Source organism: Meriones unguiculatus, chromosome 3 (assembly GCF_030254825.1).
Source record: "Meriones unguiculatus strain TT.TT164.6M chromosome 3, Bangor_MerUng_6.1, whole genome shotgun sequence".
Lineage (NCBI taxonomy): Eukaryota > Metazoa > Chordata > Mammalia > Rodentia > Muridae > Meriones > Meriones unguiculatus.
This window is the reverse complement of record NC_083351.1, coordinates 158,018,013-158,041,431: the sequence shown is the minus strand read 5'-3', so window position 1 is coordinate 158,041,431 and position 23,419 is coordinate 158,018,013. Positions and strand designations below refer to the sequence as shown.

Sequence of the window (23,419 nt, the reverse complement as noted above, 5' to 3'; positions counted from 1 at the left end):
TTAAAAGGTCAGTGAGGGCAGACAGAAGAAAGTTATTCTTACTGTTTAGGAAGAAAAAATAGTCTATGATACACGTATGAATTGGTGACTCAGTTTACTGATGAATGTGGCTGACATGGGAGGCCTGACCGGCTGTAAGTGAAGAATGCAAGAATGTTCAGAGCCTGAGAAACGTGGAACATTCAGTAAGCACCTAGGTAAGCCATCCTAAGCTATCTGTGTAACCAGGAGTTAAATTTTAAGGCAAACACATAAGGAATGAGCAGAAACAGATGCAAGGAACACGGGCTAGGAGTACGAACATTAGGGAGTTGCCTGAACTGCAGAGGCAGGCCGTGTCCACCTTATAAACACTCAGTGGCCAGTCCTCCCCAAATTCACACATTTGTCACTGGGAACCAAATCAACCAGAGTTTATTTTTTTGGAGAGGTGATACAGAACCATAGAGCATCCGGAAAAACTGAATAGATAATGTTTTCTAGGGTCTTCAATTAAATGACTGTAATTTCCTTGATTTATCTTTCATAAAAGTAACCATAAATTTACCTCTATCCTGAGTTCATGTTGAATAATATGTACTTTTTTCCTCTTTTTTATTTTGTTTGTTTCCTCATCATATCTGTTTTTGTTTGCTTTTGTGAAAAGCAAAATCATTTCTTTATGCCAGGAGAAACAAAACTGCCAAAGAACCAAGGGTGCTTTTTCAGACTTAATTTAAAACAAATAAAATAAAATGTTTTTGTGAATCTCTTCTTCCCATGTTTTTTATATGACTTATTTCAATGGTATGTATATGAAGGAATACATATTTCTTGTGGTAAATTAGGTTTTATGGGTTTTGTGAATTTCTTCTTTGCATTCTGAGTTTCCTTTTTGTTTTACTTCACATCTTTCTATTTTGTCTTGTACAGTGGGAAGAGATTGGTGAAGTGGATGAAAACTATGCCCCTATCCACACATACCAAGTATGCAAAGTCATGGAACAGAATCAGAATAATTGGCTGTTGACAAGTTGGATCTCCAATGAAGGTGCTTCCAGAATCTTTATTGAACTCAAGTTTACTCTAAGGGATTGCAACAGCCTTCCCGGAGGACTGGGAACTTGTAAGGAGACATTCAACATGTATTATTTTGAATCGAATGACGAGAATGGGAGAAATATTAAAGAGAACCAGTACATCAAGATTGATACCATTGCTGCTGATGAGAGCTTCACAGAACTTGATCTCGGTGACCGTGTCATGAAACTGAACACGGAGGTCAGGGATGTGGGACCTCTGAGCAAAAAGGGATTTTATCTTGCTTTCCAAGATGTTGGTGCTTGCATAGCTCTGGTGTCCGTGCGGGTATACTATAAAAAATGTCCTTCTGTGGTAAGACACTTGGCTATCTTCCCTGACACAATCACTGGAGCGGATTCTTCACAGTTGTTAGAGGTGTCAGGCTCCTGTGTCAACCATTCTGTGACAGATGATCCTCCCAAAATGCACTGCAGTGCTGAAGGGGAGTGGCTGGTTCCCATCGGGAAATGCATGTGCAAGGCCGGATATGAAGAGAAAAATGGCACCTGTCAAGGTAAGCCTTTGCCTGTGGATTTGTGAGGACTTTGTTCTTTTCTTAGATCATGCATATATGTATTTCCTACAGTAATTACAACCAGTGACCTTTTACTTTGTTAATTTATGGAGATTATTTCCCTTCAAGTTTGATATCTTCTCTGAATTTCAAAATTTCCAAGCAACAGTGAAAGATTTAATGCATGATTTTACTGGATATGCATAATTAATGTTCAGAGAGTGTCTGACTTTCCTCGTGATGTTTTATATTCACATCATTCTCAGAAGTTTTCTTTTGAAGGCCATGACCAATTGCCTGCCATCATCCACTGTAGCATTGCTGTCAGTCTACCACAGAGGTTTGCTTTCATGAAGTTGTTTTCTATCCTTGTTTTTCTATACAGAGTTTAAAAAAAAAATTAGAGGAGACTTCTCCTAGCATGCTTTTAACTACCATTTAAATTTTTTTTTTGGAAGTAGGTTCAGCCATATGAACATCTCAGGAAAACATTTGTCATCTCGCAGGACTTAGCTTACTATGTTGTTTACATATGGCTGCAATTATGTTTGATGTTCACAATTTATAGACCGACTTTAAATGCATAATAACCAATGCCCCATAAAAAAGGAGTGTATGGAGACAGAACCAGTACAGAAAGGTCATTTCAAAGCAATTTGCACTTGGAGATTTGTTTGTTTGTTTGTTTTAATTTTTCTTTTAAATTAAAACTTGATCATGCATGGTTCTTCATTCATTTGAAAATGCTCTCACTTTGCCTACAGTGTGGTAAGTTGCCCTTTCAGACTTGGATATTTATCAATGGCTTTTTGGAATCAGACAGTGTTTCATGCCAAAGTAGAGAACAGTGTATGAGGAAGAACATTTTCTTCCCCTTTGAAAATGTGTGCTCTTATGAAATCATAATTTTATGTAGACAACAAGGCATTTGTGTGCATTGACTGAAGAGAAAACCCAATACTGGGCAGACCCTCAGTGTGCCTTCTGATAGTGTCATAACTATTCTTATTTCCTAAGACATTTTTATATGTACTAAACTGCCTAGCTTGCTCAGACATCATTTACCTGTTAATCATAATGAGGCTGGCTTATTAATTCTCCCCAAAACTCTTACATATACTAAAGTTTCCTTTTACAGTATCAGCTCCTAATTTAGGGCTTTTTAATATTGTTTTTTTTATTAATTCTGTAGTTATTTTCCAATGTAAACTATTTTGATATATATGCACATACACTCAAGAATGTTGTTAATGAACTCAGTAGCTGGCTCTTTGATTACCTCCCCCTGGGCAGGGAGCCAACTTACAAGGCCACAGAGAAAGACAGTGCAGCCAGTCCTGATGAGACCTGATAGGCTAGGGTCAGATGGAAGGGGAGCAGGACCTCCCCTTTCAGTGGACTGAGGAAGGGGCATGGGAGGAGAAGAGAGAAGGAGGGTCGGATTGGGATGAGATGAGGGTGGGGCTATAGCTGGGATACAAAATGAATAAATTGTAATAATTAAAAAATAATTTTTTTTAACAAGAAAAATGTTGTCAAATGTATATTGTTCTTCTAAATGTTTCTAAGTTTGTTGGTGAAATGAATCATAGTTCATTTGATTGGATTTATTTTAAAGGTTTAATACCTTTTAATTTATTAACAGTTACATTAGTTTATGATGAGATCATATATAATTGCTTGATAATATACCAATTAATGCTATAGCTTTTTATAAACTATTATAAATATACAGTTTACTAATAATTCCCTAAATTTGTTTATTGTCATTTTAAAGCAACAATCTAGACTGATCAATTATGTTATTTTAGAACACAGATGGAGCCAAAATTAGACCACTATAAAATTTGTTCTCATTCTGATTAACACATAGTAGAGGAAGCCCTTGCATATTTCCAGGATAAAATTTGAATTGATGAGGAAAAAACAAAAACAAAAACAAAAACATTCTCTTGGTACTTATAATTGAAATTGTCCTATCTTAAGGGAATGGTGCTTCTGTCTGAATGTTCGCTGAGGACTTCACACCACTTTCTTTTTCCACATCGTACATGGTCTACATGATTGAGTAGAGACCACAATGAGTTACAGTAGATGAACCGGAAAGCCGTGTTTTAAAACTATATCTTTAAACTGCTCCATGTTGCTATGGCCTAGTGTTTGAACACTGGCTGCTCTTCCGGAGGACCGGAGTTCTACTCTCAGGACTATGTGGCAGCTGGCAATAATTTGTAATTTCAGTTGCAGGAAATCAAACATTGTTGTCCAAGACTGAATGTGGTGCACAGAAATAATACAAGCAAAATACCCATACTGAAAATTGATAATTTTAAAATATAAACGAATGCATCGAAATTCTTGAGGTTTTCTCACATCTGTGTCAGTGGAGCAATGACTTCTGGGTTTGTAGTATGGCTAAGTGTACAAGCCAGCATATTCTATACAGAGACATCTACATTAATAATGCCTCTTCTCTTTTAAACATTTTTAATTATTTTATTAATTTGTTGCCTTTGAACCATGTCTATGAGCCATCGACATGTCTATGAATGTATGTCTATGAACAGTGAACATGCCTGGTACCCCAAGAGAAAGAAGAGAGCATCAGGTATTACAACTGTAATTTCAGAGCATTGTGAGCTGCCATGAAGAGGCTGGGAATAGAACTTACATCCTCTGCAAAAAAAGGCTCTGATTGGCTGAGACGTTTCTCTTTCCCCAGCCTATTGTCTTTAAGAGTGTAATTTTATAAATAACCCATCTCACTGAGTAACTAACATAACAAAATATTTAGTTTGCTTTGGTTATTTAAAAGCTCTCACACATTCTGAAGAAATTTATATCGACAACACGTGTGTGAAGGAATGACATGAATGAAATGAAATGATGTAAAGTCCACTAGGACTTTCATTATTCGATTGTAACCTCTGCCCTAAATTATTAAGTTAAAATTGATGTTTAGGAATACTTTTATTAGGCCATAGGTGTAGGACCGATTCAGACATTTTCTTTCTAAATGTCTTTCTTGCCCAAACCAACACAACATGTTCATAGAAATTGCAACTCAAATCTCTATCTTCCAAAATCAGGTACTCTCTCCTAGTTCCTTCTCTAATCTAAAATTAGATCTTATTGGAACTTTGTTTTACTATACAATGGATGGCTTTATGCATAGGTTTCATTCTTAAGCATGCAGATATAGCATCTATAGAGAAATGCCAAGATTACTGTTTTGCACACACTTTTTTCTCCTGTACACTTACAGTTGAGTAGTGACCTTAATGATGGTTTTTTTGTTTTGTTTTGTTTTGTTTTGTTTTTTTGTTTCTGTTTTTGTTTTTTTAACCTTAAGATCCTGTCTCTGGGTTACATGCTGGGATGAAACATCATGACACAAATAACCCATCCTTGGGGAGGAAAAGACTTATTTGGTTTATGCTTTCACATCACTGTTTATCATGGAAGAAAGTCAGGACAGGAACTCAAGCAGGGCAGGATCATGGAGGGAGGAGCTAATTTGGGTGGTCATGAAGAAGTGCTGCTTATTGGCTTAGTTTTCATGGCTCATTCAGCATGCTCCTTTATAAAAACCAGACTACCAACCACAAGAGGCTGAGCGCCCAGCCATGGATCATTAATGTAAAAGATGATCAACATTGTTGTCCAATCACAGCTTGGTCTGTTGGAGGCATTTTCACAGTTAAGGTTCCCTCCTCTCATATTACTCTCTTGTGTAATGTTGTCCTAAAGCAAACACAGACCAGGAATATGTTTGTCCTTATTTTGGTCTCTGTTCTGTGTGCTCTTCTCTATATGCTAAACATGAAATCTTTGTTCAGTTTCTCAAAAAACTTTTTTTTTTCATTGCATTACTTGTTCTTTTATAAATCTTCCCTTACCCCCTTGAATAGTTATCTGTCTTCATCATTCCTGGTTATTTCTGACTCAGCTGTCTGATCTGCATATCAGTTCCCTTTCTTGAGGGATGCTTTAACTGTTCAACAGTAAGTCAACCCTCACTCTCATTAAACCACACCCTGCACTTTCACAGGATCATTTAGACTTAAAAGGTTTTTCCTAGTTTATAATTTTTTATTTGATTAATGATTCTTTGATTAACAATTTTTTTCTACTTCCATTTCACTATTCACTTCTGACGGCAGGAGTGGTGTATATTTGAATTAAAGAGTTAAGAAAGAAATTAGAAACAAAGAGGAAAGAGTAAATTCAACAAAGAGAGAAGAGAATGTAAAAAGACATGCAAAATACAAATATAAAAAAATGTTATTTTTTTTTTCAATTCTATTCACATACAGAAAAATTTCTTCTTCTGCCTGGAAATTATTTCTAAAAATCTTCTAAAAATAATGATCTCTTAGCCAAAGACTCTGAGGGCAAAATCTAAATATCCAGGTATAAGTCATTTTTGTGCTATGAAATGATTGACATTTCATGGATTCACTACTGTGGACATCATCTTAGTCAATTTTGTCAAAGTACGAAATGGCCTATTAAATATATATATTTATGAAGTGTCCTTATTACATAATGACATTTAATTACTTAGCTTCTCTGATAATCACATCAGGTTAGGCTTTAATTAAGGCCATAATTATATCAAGATACTGAAGTCTTAATATATTTGTTGTAACGCATTAACATATTTGCAGAATCTTCTCTGGGTGGTGACTTGGTAAGATTGGGCAGTCATGCCTGTGTGACCTACTACACCTGTAGGCATAATGGGATTGACCTAAAGATTTTCGGGAATTGAATCTCATGATTGAGAAAGCTAGGCAGTTAATTCGCTGTATGATCTCACACTGAAGGATAACAGAGCATAGGTTCAGTGGACAAGATCAGCCAAGTAATTCAAGATCCTTTATCCTCATACCACTTGAAGCCTCCATTGAACCTCTTTTAGGATAAGCAGACAGCTTTATCTACAATAATCTATCTCAGGTCAAATAATACAATACTGCGGCTTTCATCTCATTACCTTAAAATGTGCTATGTGTTAGCTTTGCAGTGCTCAAATTCATGCCTCCAGTTTATATAACTGACTTCTGTAAGTATGCAAAATTATTTCTTTGAATTATGTTATATGTTTTCAGAAACAAATACTAACTCAAATTCATTTAGCCACGTGTTTCCTTACCTGTCATTTATCATTAATTTCATATTATTTTTCCCTCAGGAGTCATATGATTTTTTTTTATTTGTACAAAATGGTTAGCAAAAGCCCATTTGGAAGTTTCTGCTTTTTATTGAAATAGATGTGTTTGACAGAAGTAATTGAGTTCACATGAATCAAATGTTGCCCGCTGAGTTCTCTTGTGATTGTGTTTCTGACTTGCTCAGATGCAAAGCAAGACCACTAATCTTCATCAGTTGTGAACAGAATGAGGTAGTAATTTGAAATTAGCCCCAGATAATTATGGTTTCACTTATATCAAATGGGAAAAAGAGATTTAGATTGTGGGTCACTGCCAAAACCAGTTGGAGTGAAGAAGGTATATGGTGCATGCTAAAATACAGGGTAGAGGAGGTTGCTCATCAAGGGCTGGGGAGAAAAAGCACTTATTAATTGTCCAACTGGGAGATGATTGCACAGCAAAGAAAAGCATGGTGAAAACATCCAAATCAGGAAAGAGCTTTGATTCAGAAGCAGTACAGATACAGCAGGGAGAGTAGAGGGATCATTCATATTTCTGGCTCATATTGATGATTGAATAAAACTGGCTGGAAATATATAGTGTATTAGGTGCTCCTGTAATTATGCATCAGGGAGCCTTGTTATTTTTAATTAGGCACATTACCAAAAAAAAAAAAATCAAAAACGTTGAACTCTTGGTTCTATTTGGTATGCTGCTATTTTATTCAACAACAAGAAAATAATCTTGATTTTAAAATTTCAGCAAAGGAAGGTTAGCAATTATACAAATATAAAGTGAAAGTCATTTGTTTGTATGCGTGTACCTGTGAGTACTTGTGCGGATATATGCATGTATGCATGCATACGTATTTATATGTTTGTGTGCATGTGTTCACGTATGTATGCACCTGGATGGGCTGGTATGTATGTGGTCTATGCATACAGGTATATATGTTCATGAGTGTGGGTGTGTGCGCACGTGCATGAAACCTTATGCTTGCAGGAAACACCATGGAATGGCAAATAAGTAGCTAAACCCTCATTTGTGTTTTCAAGTATTACACATAAGGATATTAAAAATAAGTGGGATTTGGGTCTTCGGTTTAAACTTCTCTGTACTGAGGTTTCAGAGTAGTTCTACTAAAGTTTTACAGAATATTGTCTTTGTTTTATGTTTTCTTCCATTCTAAGTCATGTTTTCAACAGTGTCTCTGATATTTTTGGCCAAATACTTATGAGATGATGAGAGTGCGAATGTGGGTCAGAGGCGTCAGGGAGGATTTCAGCAGGTTCTTTGATCTCACCCAGTAGAAGCCGTAGGAATTCTACACTTCATTTTGAAAGTGAAAAACCGCCTCCAGAGACTGCTAAGTACTCTCCGTGATATTTTCACTCACAGTTGAGAAGCACTAATCTAAGTGAAAGTATATGCCGGCAAAACTAAACATGTTTATAGATATGTTTATGAAACATGCATCGTTGGAAAAGTGAAAAATAGCAATTCTTTAGATACAGTGACATAATACAGTCTATAGAACAAACAAGGTATATGCATTGAAAGTTCCCTAAAGGAGCTTGAAAATGGAGAGAAATATATTCCTTTGTGAAAGACAGTGCAGCCTAGCAATTTAAGGACATTGATTCTGATTTGGAATGCTTGCGTTAAAATAGTCTCTTTTATTTTACTGGCTATCTTTCCAATACAAGTTTCTGAATATCCGACTCCTTTTTTGTTTTCTTCTTTTCTTACTGTTTTAGAGCAGCTACTAGATGAAAGCCCCTTAACACAGAGTTAATTAAATTGTATTTTTTTTTCTGGAGATACTTGCTATTTCTTGTAATTTAGTAAACATAAAAATTTTTATTGGTATATATGCTTTATTATAAATTTAGGGTAGCTAAAGGCTAGACCATTCATTATTCCTTTAAATTGGATTGTATTTTCTAGAATTAATTCATAAATAAAAGGATAATAATGTTACATTTTGATGTATTGGGAAAACCAAGCCATAAAAATATCAATGAACTTTCTATATGTTCAACACTGTAAGAAAACCTATTTTGTTAAATAACATTACCCCTTCTTTCACTTAATTTTGTGTCAAGCAGTATATAGTCTGTAAAATGTTGTACCCTTGGAAGACTAGGAAGACAGACAAATGTGCACACAGTATAGCCTTTGAATGACAGATGGAAGAGATTTTCTGTTGAATTTCTGTGAATATCTGAAAACAGTGTGCTATCTTAAGATGAAACCATCATGCTGCTTTTTATAAAAAAAGAAGTTGATGTTTAGCACAGACATTGGTAAATTCAAGAAAGAAAATAAATAACACAACAATTGCATAATCTTTTAATGCAGACATATAATGATGTCCTAATTTACATTACATTATACTGTTACATATATATTTTCCCAATATTTGAACTTTGAGAAACAAAAGACATACGAATTCCTGAAAAAAAAATTAACTGACTAAATGACACTGTTCTAATATCTGTCACACTGCCTTAAGAATAGAGAAATATTAATAGATATTTAAAGTCAAATATATCTATATTGAATATGGAATAATTCAGATCATTAATGAATGGTATTTTGTGGATAAATTTGTTATTTTGCCTATTGAGCATAACCGTCTTTTAAAAGGCCACCAATATTTTTACGAGTCACAAAGTGCTAATTACTAAATCATTCCATAATGTAGATGGAAAATAGGAGGTCTTAGTAAGCAAGGAAAGGACCTTAAGTGAGGGACATGCCTGTCATCCTGCTGGTCAGATATTTAACCTTGATTCACACACTTATCTTTTTTTTCACTCATCACATCATTCTTGTGATATGTTTAAGGCTAGTATACACTGAACTTAGAATAACTGTAACAGCTACATGGTTTACATCACCTTTATAATACTACTACTAACTCAGAGGCCACGAGACGGAATTCTTGGAAAACATGTAAAATGTCCACAGTACAAACCAAATTAATTGAAAAAAAATAATCTGTGCCTCATCTATTGAGATTTGTCTAATGTAACTGCTATGTAGATTAACCTTGAACAGAATTTACTTAATGGTTTTCAAGACTATATTAAACCGGCCTGATTAATTAGAAACTAATATGCAATTTAGCTTAACTTCAACCTGCCTTTCTGAATTGTGTTTCCGGGTATACGTTTTATGTTACTTCTCAAAACGTATGCATGTAGGGGTTGGAAAGACAGTTCAGTTGACAATACTTGTTTCTGCAAATTGCAGAGGACCAGTGTTCAATTTCTAGCATCCAAATTGCGTTCGTAATCATCTGCATTTCTAGTTCTAGGGGATAGGATACTGTCTTCAGGCCTCTAAGGGCTGCTGCGCACAGATGATCTACAAAACTTCATGAAATAACCACACATGCATATACACAAACACAAGCGTAAACACAAATTAGTAATATTATTTTTAAATTTTATTCACTTGTAGATTGTTTTCTGAATGGCATACCTGTTATTTTAAAATAGGAAAACAGTAGGTCATTAACCTGGGTATAATCATAATAGAAAGTGTGCCATTAACAATTACAATAAAAGTTGAATTGTCATTTGTCCATGGTGATTTAACTAGCTCTCACTACCCTACCCCACTAATTTTCATTCTTAGTTTCTCTCTCTCTCTCTTCTTTCTTTCTTCTTTCCTTTCTATTTTTGGGTCTGGATTACATTTTAACTTTCAGCTTTAGATTCTTTGGTATTTACATGCTGTGTTTGTACTTAAGAGTTTTTCTATGTAAGAACCAAAATGTTACGTTGATGTATTTAAATCTTTTCAGAGCATGAAGATGGGCTCTTCTTTTAGTCCTGTTAAGGTGTAGTTTGGACACAAAGGGAGGAAAGAAAGAATTGCCCCAGTTTAGGGAGGCAACAATTACAGCAAATGATCATTTGACTGATGGATCACTCCATTTCTTTGATGCAATTATTAGTAAGAATCTGACTTGGAGAATGAATGCTCCCAAGATCCTGCTGTGTGATTGTAAAGGAGAATAATAATGTACTACTCCATATGCATAAGGGCTTTTCAGCTGATAAATACAAAGCTCTTTGAAAGTATTATATTAAGACATTTCTAAGATAAAGAATCAAAATGTTGTTTTCCATTCCATGGGTTGGCAAATAAGTGATGTGAAATTATCAGTTTCCCAGAGTTAATATCACATTTCATTCCTATTCCAGCTACTTTTATGTTTCATAATCTGAAAGTGAAATAATTACTTGGTCTGTGGCACTGTTTCCTCACAATCCGATATTCCCTTGATTTTCCATGCTAAAAGCATCTTTATTTAGGAGCAGACTGACCTGTATTATTTATTTATTTAGAAATCTCTTTAGAAGGTTTTGTGTGTAGTCTGTTTTTGCTCTCTTGGTTCAAGCATGATTTAATATGTCAACATGGGTTTGCTTAACTGCATTTGATTGTCTTCCATACTTTGCTCAGTCCCAGGCAGTCTCCTGTTACGCATGTTGCTTCTCAGATAAATGAAATGTCATAACAATGAAAACTCCTTGTTTTGTGACAACAATAGATTTCTTTGACGCAGTTAGTGGTTAAAAGGGGGTGGGAGCAAAATTTAAATAGTATTCATAGACTATGCTGAAGTTCCATTGGTATTTGTCAGATCTACACAGTAGAAATTATTACAGAACAATATATTTAAGCCAGAGAGAATTTTACTCTTTTTTTTCAACACAGAATCGTTGTAAATCCAAAATAAAAATAAAACACTATGAACAGAAAAAAAATATCTGTTAACAGAACTGCTATAATAACCTCCAAGGACCACATCCTTATTGCTCCAGTTTGATATCTTCCAAAACTTTTTGCCAGAGCCTGAATTTTTATTGCTTTTGCTATGTAGCTTTAGCAACTTATCCACAGTAACCCTTTTTCCCATTTCCTCTCACAGTGGATTTCAAAGCCTCAGGTAAATAGGTGGATTTTGAAGACTATTGTCCTAAAGCTTACTTGGCACAAGTAAAATCTGCAATATGTGTATCAACATCAATGAACAGTTGAAACAACCTGAATGTAAAGCCAGTTTCTTAAAACTAAAATGAGGATGGCTACTGTTGAAACTTACAATGGCTCTAAGTAATTCCCCAGGATAAATTAACCTAAACAATTCTCAGAGAGGTCAGTATTTATAGAAAGTGGGAAGTGGCACACAAAATAACAACAATGAAGTCAAAAGAAACAGCTTGTTACAATGTTGCTGCTTGGTTGGCAAGAATAGCTTAGGTAGTTAGCCATCAGTCACTTACACATTTCCAGGAAAGAACTGCCTCAAGTGAGAGCAAGATGCTCTGCTACTTATTTACCTGCCTATAAGGAATAAGGAACTGCACTACAACAGTGAGTTTATTTATCTGGATCACACACTTCACCATCCAAGAGAACATGGTTTGTTCTGTAAACAGTGTCTGCCGGGACTGGTGAGAGACTGTTCATCCCCCTTCAATTTAGTGTTATGTTAAGTGTTAGTTAAAATGTTTGAACAGTTTTAATGTGAAATTCTCTAGCAAAATGTTGCATGTTGAACCACTGTTTCTATTTTCAGTTTTTCCACTCCCATTTGTTACTGTGAGCCACACCTTGCGGTGGTGACCAGCCCTCTGAAGGAGAAAGGGTAGAACTTTGATATGAGATGCCCCTCATTTCACTCACCAGACAGCTTTGCATGCCAAAGGCTGGAAACACTAGCTTGTGTTCTGAGTATCGTTTGTACTAACGGAATAATCACACATTTGATTTAAATTTGACAGAAAGAAAGTTGAGCAGCTAGGCATGCTGCAAGCCTAAACATGTGACAGGGCTGGTGAGCTCATTCAAGAAAGAATGAAGGAATTAAGTATTCAGGAAGCACAAGGTGAGAAAACTGAGCTTGGGGGAAAAACTTAATCAAGGTGAAAGTTTTCAGGGCATTCTGCTGTCATAGAGGGGAATCTGGCCTGAGTTCTCACACTTGGGCTCAGGAGAGCAGGAAATATTTTTACTTGTAGTTAGGAGAACACACAGTTAATCACGGACAATGACCTTGTTCTGGAAAATACAAAAGTACATTAATGGGAATAGTTTGACTTAGAAATAGTTTGAAAGGTAATTATATAGTAGAGATTATACGTATCTCAGGGAGTAAGACCTAAGATGTGGAGTTCCATATTTGTCAGGACATTTCAGCTGAGCTGCTAAGGCAGGCAAAGGAGATGACACATAAATGCAGAACTGTTGTGTGCCTGTGCTGCTAAATGTTTTATTCATATTCTTCTTTAAGCATGACAACATCCTGTGAGCCAGTTTCTGGGCCGACTGGAGCTGAGAAAGTTAATTTTAGCAGGATCACACAAACCAGAACTAGGGAGTGGTAGCTGATATTCAACCCTAGGTGTGTTTGTATGAGCCAGTATATTTCTTCCAAATTATATATTTTACATTAAGATTATTTTTAGACTCTCTTATTATGTCATCTTTATACAAGTCATATGTGAGCTTCATCTGCTGTCCTGTATGAGCTGTGATGAAGTACACATGAGAGACAGGTGCCCCAGAAAGCAGGAAAGAGGTGTTTTGATAATAGTTCCAGGCCCTATTTTCATACACACACACACACACACACACACACACACACAGTGTGTAGGGAAATGCTAAGAAAAAGAAAGCAGTGGGAATGTTGGAGGGGGTGTATACAGTGTTCATGCCCTTTCCTGGGCATCTAAAGCTTTAGAGCTATGATGCACAAGTAGGAAGAACTTTATAATGATCCAGGATTTCTATGAGAACATCCAAATCGAGGCTTAATATTTTGCAAAAGACCAAAACACAGGCACAAGAGAGAGACTTTATCTCAGGATGATTTATCTTTTCAACACACGTCCAATTTTGTTTTTATTCATTCTTGCACAAAGTATCTTTCTTTTTTTTTATTCCTTTCATTTTCCTTCCTTCTTTCCTTCCTTTGTTTTTCCTTCCTTCCTTCCTTCCTTCCTTCCTTGCCACACCCACACCAGTGTCGCCATAGTAGCATAAGCTACAGGGCGGGGGATATGATTTCCCCGGAAATAATGCCCCCTGGAAGGTCCCTGGCAAACTCATCCCACTTGGAAAAGAGACGTGTTCTGAGATTTCTACGCTTCTTCAGTTGTGGCTCTGGGGCTGGAATAATAAATTCTTTGATCTTTCCCTGTGACACCTGAAACAGCACAACTAACTTTATAAAGAAATTTATTATTAGTAGATTGTTAAAGGCTTTAATAAAAATAAGTTTAAGGAAAGTAATGAATTAGATTTACTATTAATAGGCATTAAGAATAGTAAAATAATAATAGGCTCCTTTTTAAGAAATAATAGCATGAGAGGTGCAGCTGGTGGGAGTTTCCCCCTCCCTTCAGTGCCTTGTTCCTAGAGAAGATCATAAATCTTGGGCAGGACATATGGGAGGAAGGTTAACAAAGGTGTAGTTAGATTTTGATATAGAGAAGGACTTTGGCAGGCATCTGACTTAGCTCCTGACTTTCCTCTTCATTGGTTAGCAATAATGAAACTATATTTGAGGTTTCTTTTCCTTTGTTTGCTCTGATCAAAAAGTTTTTAGGCCAAGATTATTTGTGGGTACTGCTTTATGTTTGATTGCATTTTGAGTTAAAATGTAAACTTTGTAGTCTTGGTAAAAGTCTGAATGTTCTGGGAAGTATGTCAATTTTAAGGTGTCTTTTGTGAAATCATTATAAAAATACTAGCTTGATTTCAGTAAAGTTGCAGCAGAGTCAAAACCATCAAGGTGTCTCTGTCTGTCAATTCTTCGCCGAAACCGTGTCTTCCTGTCTAAAGCCTTGTTCTCCCGCGGACGACGGGAGCCCGATTGGGCCGGTCCGTGGCACTTCCTTCCTTCCTTCCTTCCTTCCTTCCTTCCTTCCTTCCTTCCTTCCTTCCTTCCTCTCTCCTCCTTCAGTCCCCCCTCTCTCTTTCTTTCTTCTCCCAAAAAAGGCCTTTAAAAATGTTTTCTGAAATATCAGAGTGACATTTTATTCAAATATACTTGATTTTTTTTTTTTTTTGTATTTTGTTTTGGTGATACATAAATTGTGTGAAAAAACTGGGCATGGAGAGACCCCGATAAAATTCCATTGAGATGCTCAGCATCCCTCTGTACCTTGTAGCCCCTAAAAGAAGCACATTTGCTTTTATTCAAATTCTAATTGATTCACTTACATCAAGCAAGAGAAATAAACAATTATTTTGTAAGAGTAACTACTATATGAAGATTTGTTTACTAGTGAATTATTTATTTATTTATTTGTATTTCTAAATGTTGATTTTTGTAACATCGCTTGTAACCACCAATCATCAGGAACAACAAGTTCCAAGTACCTTTTCCAAACCTTTTGCTGTGCTGTGTTAGAATTGATGTCGCAAACTAAGAGAAGGACAACTTTTAATGTTAAAGTTGGTAGAAAGACAACAGAAATAGTTTCTTCCCCAACCTGGTATTTGACCTTGAAAGTTCTGAGGTTTGACAAGTAGGTAAGGATACTGATCTAGGTTTTTAATATGTTATTTTTTCTTTTTTAATTTATTCATATTTTTAAATTACAGTTTATTTAATTTGTATGCCAGCGGTAGGCCCCTCCCTAGTCCCCTCAAAATCCCACCATCTCCCTCCCTCATCTCCTCCCATTCCCCTCCCCAATTCCCATGATAGGGGAAGTCTTCCTCCACTTCCATCTGATCTTAGCCTATCAGGTGTCATCAAAACTGGCTGCATGGTCTTCCTTTTTGACCTAGTAAGGCTATTCCCCCCCTAAGGGGGACATGTTCAAAGAGCAGGCCACTGAGCTCTGTCAGAGACAGTCCCTGTTCCTATCACTAGGGGACCGCATGGAGACTGAGCTGCCATGGGCTACATCTGTGCAGGGTTTCTAGGCCATCTCCACATGGTCCTTGGTTAGAATATCAGTCTCAGGAAAGATCCCTGGGCCCAAAGATTTGGGTTCTCTCGTTCTCTTGTGGAACTGCTGTCATCTCCAGAACTTTCTATCCTTGCCCTCACCCCCATTGTTTATAAGCTTCCCTGCATTCTGCCCAAAGTTTGGCTGTGAGTCTCTGCTTTGATACACTGATGAGTATAGTCTTACAGAGGCCCTCTGTCGCAGGATCCTGTCCTGTTCCCTGTTTTCTCCCTCTTCTGATGTCTATTGCATTTGCCCTTCTGAGAGGATTATTAAACCTACACAGGGTCCTCCTTCTTGCCCAGCCTTTTTAGGTGTACAGAGTTTAGTATGTTTACCCTATATTGGATGTCTAATATCTGCTTAAAAGTGAATACCATTTGTGTCTTTCTGCTTCTGGGACATCTTACTCAGAACAATTCTTTCTAGTTTCTACCATTTGCCTGCAGATTTCCTGATTTCCTTGTTTTTAATTGCTGAGTATTATTCCATTGCGTAAATGTACCACAATTTCTGTGTCCATTACTCAGTGGAGAGAAATCTGGGTTGTTTTCAGATTCTAACTATTACGAATAAAGCTGCTACAAATATGGTTGAATAAATCTCCTTGTTGTATATTTTAACATATTTTGGGTATATACCTAGGAGTGGTATAGCAGGATCTTGAGGTAGCATTACTCCTAATTTTCTGAGAAAGCGCCAGATTGATTTCCAAAGTGGTTGTACAAGTTTACATTCCCATCAGCAATGGAGGTGGGTTCCCCTTTCTCCATATCCTCTTTAGCATGTATTGTCACTTGAGTATTTGACTTTAGCCATTCTGATGGGTGTAAGATGAAATCTCAGGGTCATTTTGATTTGCATTTCCCTGATGACTATGGACATTGACCATTTCTTTAAGTGTTTCTCTGCAATTTGATATTCCTCTACAGAGAATTCTCTGTTTAGCTCTGTACCTCGTTTTTAAATTAGATTGATTGCTTTGTTGTTTTTTAACTTCTTGAGTTCTTTATATATACTGGATATTAGCTTTCTGTCAATTATAGAGTTGGTGAAGATCTGTTCCCAGTCTGAAAGGGACTGATGACAGTCCCTTTTGTTCTGATAACAGTATGCTTTGCTTTATAGAAGCTTTTCAGTTTCATGAGGTCCCATTAATTGATTGTTAATATAGAGCCTGTGCTGTTGGTGTTCTGTTCAGGACTCTTCCCACTTTTTCTTCTAAGAGGTTTAGTGTGTTTGGTTCTATGTTGAGGTTTTTTATTCACTTGGACTTTAGTTTTGTGCAGGGTAATAAATATGAATCTATTTGTATTTTTCTACATGTAGACATCTAGTTAGACCAGCACCATTTGTTGAGGATGCTGTCTTTTTTCCATTCTATGGTTTTGGCTTCTTTGTCAAAAACCAATTATCCGTAGGTGTGTGGGTTTATTTCTGGGTCTTCTATTTTATTTCATTAATCCACCATTCTTTATCTGTGCCAGTATTGTGCAGTTTTTAATACCATTGCACTTTAGTAAATCTTGCAGTCAGGTATGGATCCAGAGGATCTATTGTTGTACAGGATTGTTTTAGCAATTCTGGGCATTTTGTTTTTCCATGTGAAATTGAGTATTGTTCTTTCAATGTCTGTAAAGAATCGTGTTGGTATTTTGATTGCAATTGTATTGACTCTGTATATTGTTTTCAGTAAGACAGCTATTTTCACTATGGTAATTCAACCAATAAATGAACATGGGAGATTGTTCTGTCTTTTGATATCTTCTTCAATTTTTTTCTTCAGAGACTTGAAGTTTTTTTTTTTTTTTTTCTTTCCCCAAACAGGTCTTTCACTTGCTTGGTTAGAGTCACACCAAGGTACTTTATGTTATTGGTGGCTATTGTGAAGGGTGTTCTTTTCCTAGTTTCTTTCTCAGCTCTTTTGTCTGTCATATACAGAAAGGCTACTGATTTTTTTTTTTAGTTAATTTTGTATTCAGCCACTTTGTTGAAGGTGTTTATCAGATGAAGGAGTTCTCTGGTTGAATTTTGGGGGTCAATCATGTATACTATAATATCATCTGCAAAGGGTGATACTTTGACTTCTTCCTTTCCAATTTATATCCCCTTGATCTGCTTTAGTTGTCTTATTCCTGTAGCTAGGACTTCAAGTACTATGTTGAAGAGATATGGAGAAAGTGGACAGCCTTGCCTTGTCCATGATTTCAGTGGGATTGATTTAAGTTTCTCTCCGTTTAGTTTGATGTTCCCTATAGACTTGCTGTAGATTGTCTTCATTACGTTTAGGTACGTGCCTTGTGTCCCTGATCTTTCCAAGACTTTAAACATGAATGGGTGTTGGATATTGTCAAATGCTTTTTTTCGGTATCTAAGGAGATGATCATGACTCTTTAATTTGTTTTCTTTGTTTCTAATTCATTGTTTTCAGCTCTAAGTTTGATTAGTTCTAATTGTCTCCTCCTCTTGGGTGTGTCTGCTTTTCTTTTTTTTTCTCCTAGGTATTTTCAGTGTGCCGTTAAGTTGCTTGTATGAGATATCTCAAACTTTGTTCTGGAGGCAGTTAGTGCTATGAACTTTCCTCTTAGCACTGCTATCATTGTGTCCCATATGTTTGGGTAAGTTGTGCTTTCATTTTCAATGAAATTTAGGAAGTCTCTAATTTCTTTTTTTTTTTTTTTATTTCTTTCCTGACCAAGGTGTCATTGGGTATAAAGTTGTTTAGTTCCCATGTGTATGTAGGCTTTTTTGTTATTACTGTTGTTGAGGTCTAGTTTTAGGCCATGGTGGTCTGACAGGGTACAAGAGATTATATATTTTCATTTTCCTATATCTGCAAAGGCTTGCTTTTTGCCAACTGTATGGTGAATTTTTGAGAAGGTTCCATGAGGTGCTGAAAAGTGCTGCAAAAGTTTGGGTGAAAACTGCTGTAGATATTTATTAATTTCATTTGAGTTTTGACTTCTGTAAGTGCCATTATTTAACTATTTAACTTCTGTCTAGATGATCTGTCCCTTGGTAAGAGTGGAGTGTTGAAGTCTCCCAATATAAGGTGTTGGATTCGATGTGTGATTTAAGCTTTAATGTTCCATTTACAAATTCAGGTGCTTTTGTATTTGGGGCATATATGTTCAGGAATTTGATGTCCTCCTGATTAGTCTTTTCTTTGATGAGAATGAAGTGTCCCTCCTCATATCTTTTGATTAATTTTAGTTGAAAGTCTATTTTATTAGATATTAGGATAGCTACCCCAGCTTGTTTCCTATGCTTGAAAAATATTATTCCAACTGTTTACTCTGAGGTAGTGTTTATCTTTGTTGCAGTGTGTGTTTCTTGGATGCAACAGAATGTTGGATCCTGTTTCTGTAACCATTCTGTAAGACTGTGTCTTTTTTATTGGAGAGTTGAGTCAGTTGATTTTGATAGATAATAGTGACAAATGAATCTTAGTTTCTTTTATTTTGGAGTTGGTGTTGTTACTGTATTTTATTGCTTGTTTTCTTTTAATTTTTTGTTGTAAAGTTATCTATATCCTGTGTTTTCCTGGGTGTCTTGTTTTCTTCCGATTGGCATTTTCCTTCTAGTATCTTCTGTAGTGCTGAGTTGCTGTGTAGATATTGTTTAAGTTTAGTTTTGTCATGGAATATTTTGAATTCTCTGTCTATGTTTATTGAAAAGTTTGCTGGGTATAGTAGTCTGGGTTGGCATCTGTGGTCTCTTAGAGTGTGCATGACCTCTGCCCAGGACCTTCTGGCTTTCACAGCTACTGTTTCGAATTCTGGTATGATTCTGATAGGTCTACCATTATATGTTACTTGGCCTTTTTTCCTTACTGCTTTTAATATTTTTCTTTGTTCTTTAAATTTAGCATTTTGACTACTATGTGACGTGAGGAGGGTTTTTTTTTTTCAGTCTATTCTATTTGGTGTTGTATGTTTATGGACATCTCTTTCTTTAAGTTGGGGATAATTTTCCTCTATGATTTTCTTAAAAATATTTTCTGGACCTTCGAGCCTGGAATCTTCTTTTTCATTTATCTCTACTATTCTGTAAAATAAACACATCTTTTGTAGTTAGGTTGAGAGAAATCATGATAATGAAAGTGATCAGATACATAGTAATTAAGCCTGTTCACTGGGCTTGTAAAACGGCTCATTAGATTAAGGTCCTTGCAACCCAGGCTAAGGAGCTGCACATACATGCTAGAGGCATATAACTAGTGTCTATAGGTTGTCCTCAAGACAAAGGTTCTTGTGCAAGCACAGATAAAGAATAAATATGTACATGTGAATAACTGCATTACAATTTTAAAACAAAACTTTAAAAATTTCTATGCAATATAATGGATATGACAACATGTACTACACGTGTGCAAGTTCAAGCTGGAGCAAGCCTCAACAATGGAGAGGGGAAGAGAGCATGGAATCCACCCTAAGTTGAGGAACATTTTGCAATTGATAGCTGTTGGTAAAAGGAGATCAGTATATGTTTTCTTTAGCAATGTTGCCAATGATGAGTTGGGCACTGTCAATTGGACAGCCATACAGGTTTTCTTGTCCTTTCTATGATCTCCCAACTATGTTTTTTTTTTTTTTTTTTCCCAGGAATACAGTAACCAGGAAAAAAGGTCCTGCTGTGGACTGATCTTTGATTTAAATCAGAAAGTACTTGGTTACCCCTAAAACACACACACACACACACACACAGATTTATTTTTTATTATGTATACAATGTTTTGTCTGCATGAGCACCTGCAGGCCTGAAAAGAGCATTAGGTCTCACTATAGATGGCTGTGAGCCACCATGTGTTTTCTGGGAATTGAACTCAGGTCCTTTGGAAGAGCAGCCAATACTCTTAACCTCTGAGCCATCTCTCCAGCCCCTCCCCCCTTTGTAACTCTTATTCCGCTATGGTACCAGTAGACAGTAGGAGCTTTTTGCCTGGCAGGTAAATTTGAAGATAGAGTGGAAGTTAATTGTCTCTGGAAGATATGAAGTAATTGTCTTCAGGGTCGTAACCACTGATGAGTTGACCATGCTCCAGGAAATACCCCTCATCTATTCTCGTTTAAATAAGCTTAATTAAACACTAAACCCTTTGCAAAACGCTTAAAAAAATGAAGACATGGAATTAGGAAATTTGTGGAAAGAAGGAGTTCATTGGGACAGGATGAGATAATGAGTGTAATAAGAGTGAAGGTCATCAAAGGACATTATATCAAAGAATAAGCTAAATATATTAAATTGGCATTAACATATTTGAAAATTTCTTAAAATAAAATTATTTTTTACAAGCCAATATTGCAAGCCTTACTACATTTATGATTAATATTAAACAGTAGTATCTTCCTTTCTGTACCAGAAGTTTAGCTTTGGTTCTGACAAATTCCTTGTGCGCAGTTTTCTAATTTAAATCCACAATAGAAAACAAACACATATGTAAGTTACTTTGTCATATTTAAGCTCATGTACTTGGGATCAGGGTAAAATAAACGAGTCAGCCAGCAAAATCTACAAATCTTGCAAAATATCTTTATTATCAAACTCTGTCCAGGGACCTTTTGAAAAAGTAATTTGATTTAACCCATTCTTTGCAATGGAAGTTTCATTTGGTGGCAAGAGATGGTTAGTTGTGGCCTTGCTTCCCATTGTTTGGTAATTTCATTTATATGTCCTTCGTGTATGCATGTGTAAATACAATTATGAGATACACAGAAAAACACAAAATCAGAAACCATAATATATAAGGAAGAGACCAGTAATGTAAAATGTTTCTAGACAAAGCACTGTGAGCCATTAGACATCTCTGAAATTACAACTGAGTTCATTTTGAGTTGGCTATCTACGGCTGGGCATGGAGCCTGCCCTTAAATGAAGATCCGTACCCAGTGAAATATGATTTCTAAAAAGAGAAAGAAGGTATGCTGTTGGAATAGGAATAAGACAAAGGTAATGTGGCAGGGAATGAGGGAGGGGACACTATGATCACAAATATTGTAGGAAAAACAAAACAGTTTCAATAAAAGTGAAAAACAGAAGGAAAAAGATAAATAGAAATATGAACTTTTTACTTGAAAGACATCTAAATGATGGTTTGAATAGGATAGTCAAAGCACTAAAGATTTACATTCTTTTTTATCTATCCATCTACCTATCTATCTATCTATCTATCTATCTATCTATCTATCTATCTATCTCTATCTATCTACAATTTATTCACTTTGTATCCTGGTCAGAGCCTCTTCCCTCATCTCCTTCTGGTTCCATTCTCCCTTCCTCTTCCTTCCCTATCCCTCTCCCCTAGTCCACTGATAGGGGAAGCCCTGCTCCCCCACTGTGTGACCCTAGCCTATCCAGCCCCATCAGGACTATCTTGATCCTCTTCTTCTGTGGGCTAGGTCTCCCCTCCAGAGAGAAGTGATCAAGGAGCTGGCAACCAACTGTCAGAAACTATCTCTTCTCCCCTTACTAGGGAACACACATGGAGACTGTACTGTCTATGGGCTACATCTGAGCAGGGAGTCCTCTCTATGCAAGGTCTTTGGATGATGTATCAGTCTCTCTAGTCCTTCCTGGGCCTAGCCTTTTGACTTTGTTGGTCTCCTTGTGGGGTTCCTGTCCCGTTCAGATCTTTCCATCTCCCCCTACTTCCATAAGACTTCCTACAGTTCGGCCAAAGATTGGTATGAGTCTCTCTGCTCTGATCCCCTGCTGCATGGGGTCTAAACATTAGGACACCATGAAAAGATGAAACTTAAGGTTTATAATGTTAGAAATTAATATCTTTTCACAGGCAACAATTTTCTTTTGCAGCAAAAAGTTTAGTCACAAAACTGAGAATTGTTACATTTTGAATTAATGATGAAGTTAGTCTGAGAAATATTCCATTCGTAAATATGATGTATATTTTACCTATTTAACTCATTTTACTAGTTTAGGAGGAAAGAAAATCATAGATAAATGAATAAAAAGACTCAAATGAATTTTAGACTTTTACTAAATTAATTTTATCAAAGCAACATAAACATAATATTTTTAGCAAATAACACATGATGTGATTCATTAATTAATACTGAGCAACATTTTATGTTACTTCCAATAGGTAAATATTCTGCTATTTGAATAAATGAATATTTTTTAAAATGTATCTTCTTTCTTTCATTGTTTTATATGAAAAAACATTAACAAATATATCTTTCTTATATAAGAAAATCGAATTGTATGTGTTCTGAAGATTGGGAATCACAGCCATAGGGAAAAGTGCTGGACCACACTTAAATTAGCCTCATTGTTCTACCATATCTTCCTGGAGTACAAGGTTAATTAGCACCATGAGCTGTATGCATTATTCATCACCGCAATCAGGACTATATTCTGCTGGGTCTTTATCCAACTGCAAATTGTTGTTCTTCCCATCACAATACCTTGATCAAGTATTGTCATGTTTAATTTTACTGTATTATAATGGTGGCATATACATTAATTTATATACTCATATACATATTCTAAAAGTGCCAATCTACAAAAATGGGTAGGGAGATGAATGAATAATGTCCACTGTTATAGGACATAAGCTCGAAAGGAAATGATGATCATTGTTTTGTACGTGCTTTTATCTTTTTCAAATTTAATTCATTGTATTTATAAAGAAAAATTTCATTAGTGGTAGTAATTTCTCTAATTATTATTAGCTTTTAAATAAT

The 23,419-nt window shown here is 36.0% G+C and overlaps 1 protein-coding gene across 10 annotated transcripts in view; it reads left to right on the top strand.

The window, feature by feature from the left end:
* The window catches only part of Epha5 (EPH receptor A5), a 339,138-nt gene that overhangs the window by 84,224 nt on the left and 231,495 nt on the right, over positions 1-23,419 (top strand). For all 10 annotated transcript variants that reach the window (XM_060380832.1, XM_060380830.1, XM_060380831.1 and 7 more), the window contains exon 3: positions 913-1,576. In XM_060380832.1, the coding sequence (XP_060236815.1) occupies positions 913-1,576 (664 nt within the window). The remainder of the gene's footprint in view (positions 1-912; positions 1,577-23,419) is intronic.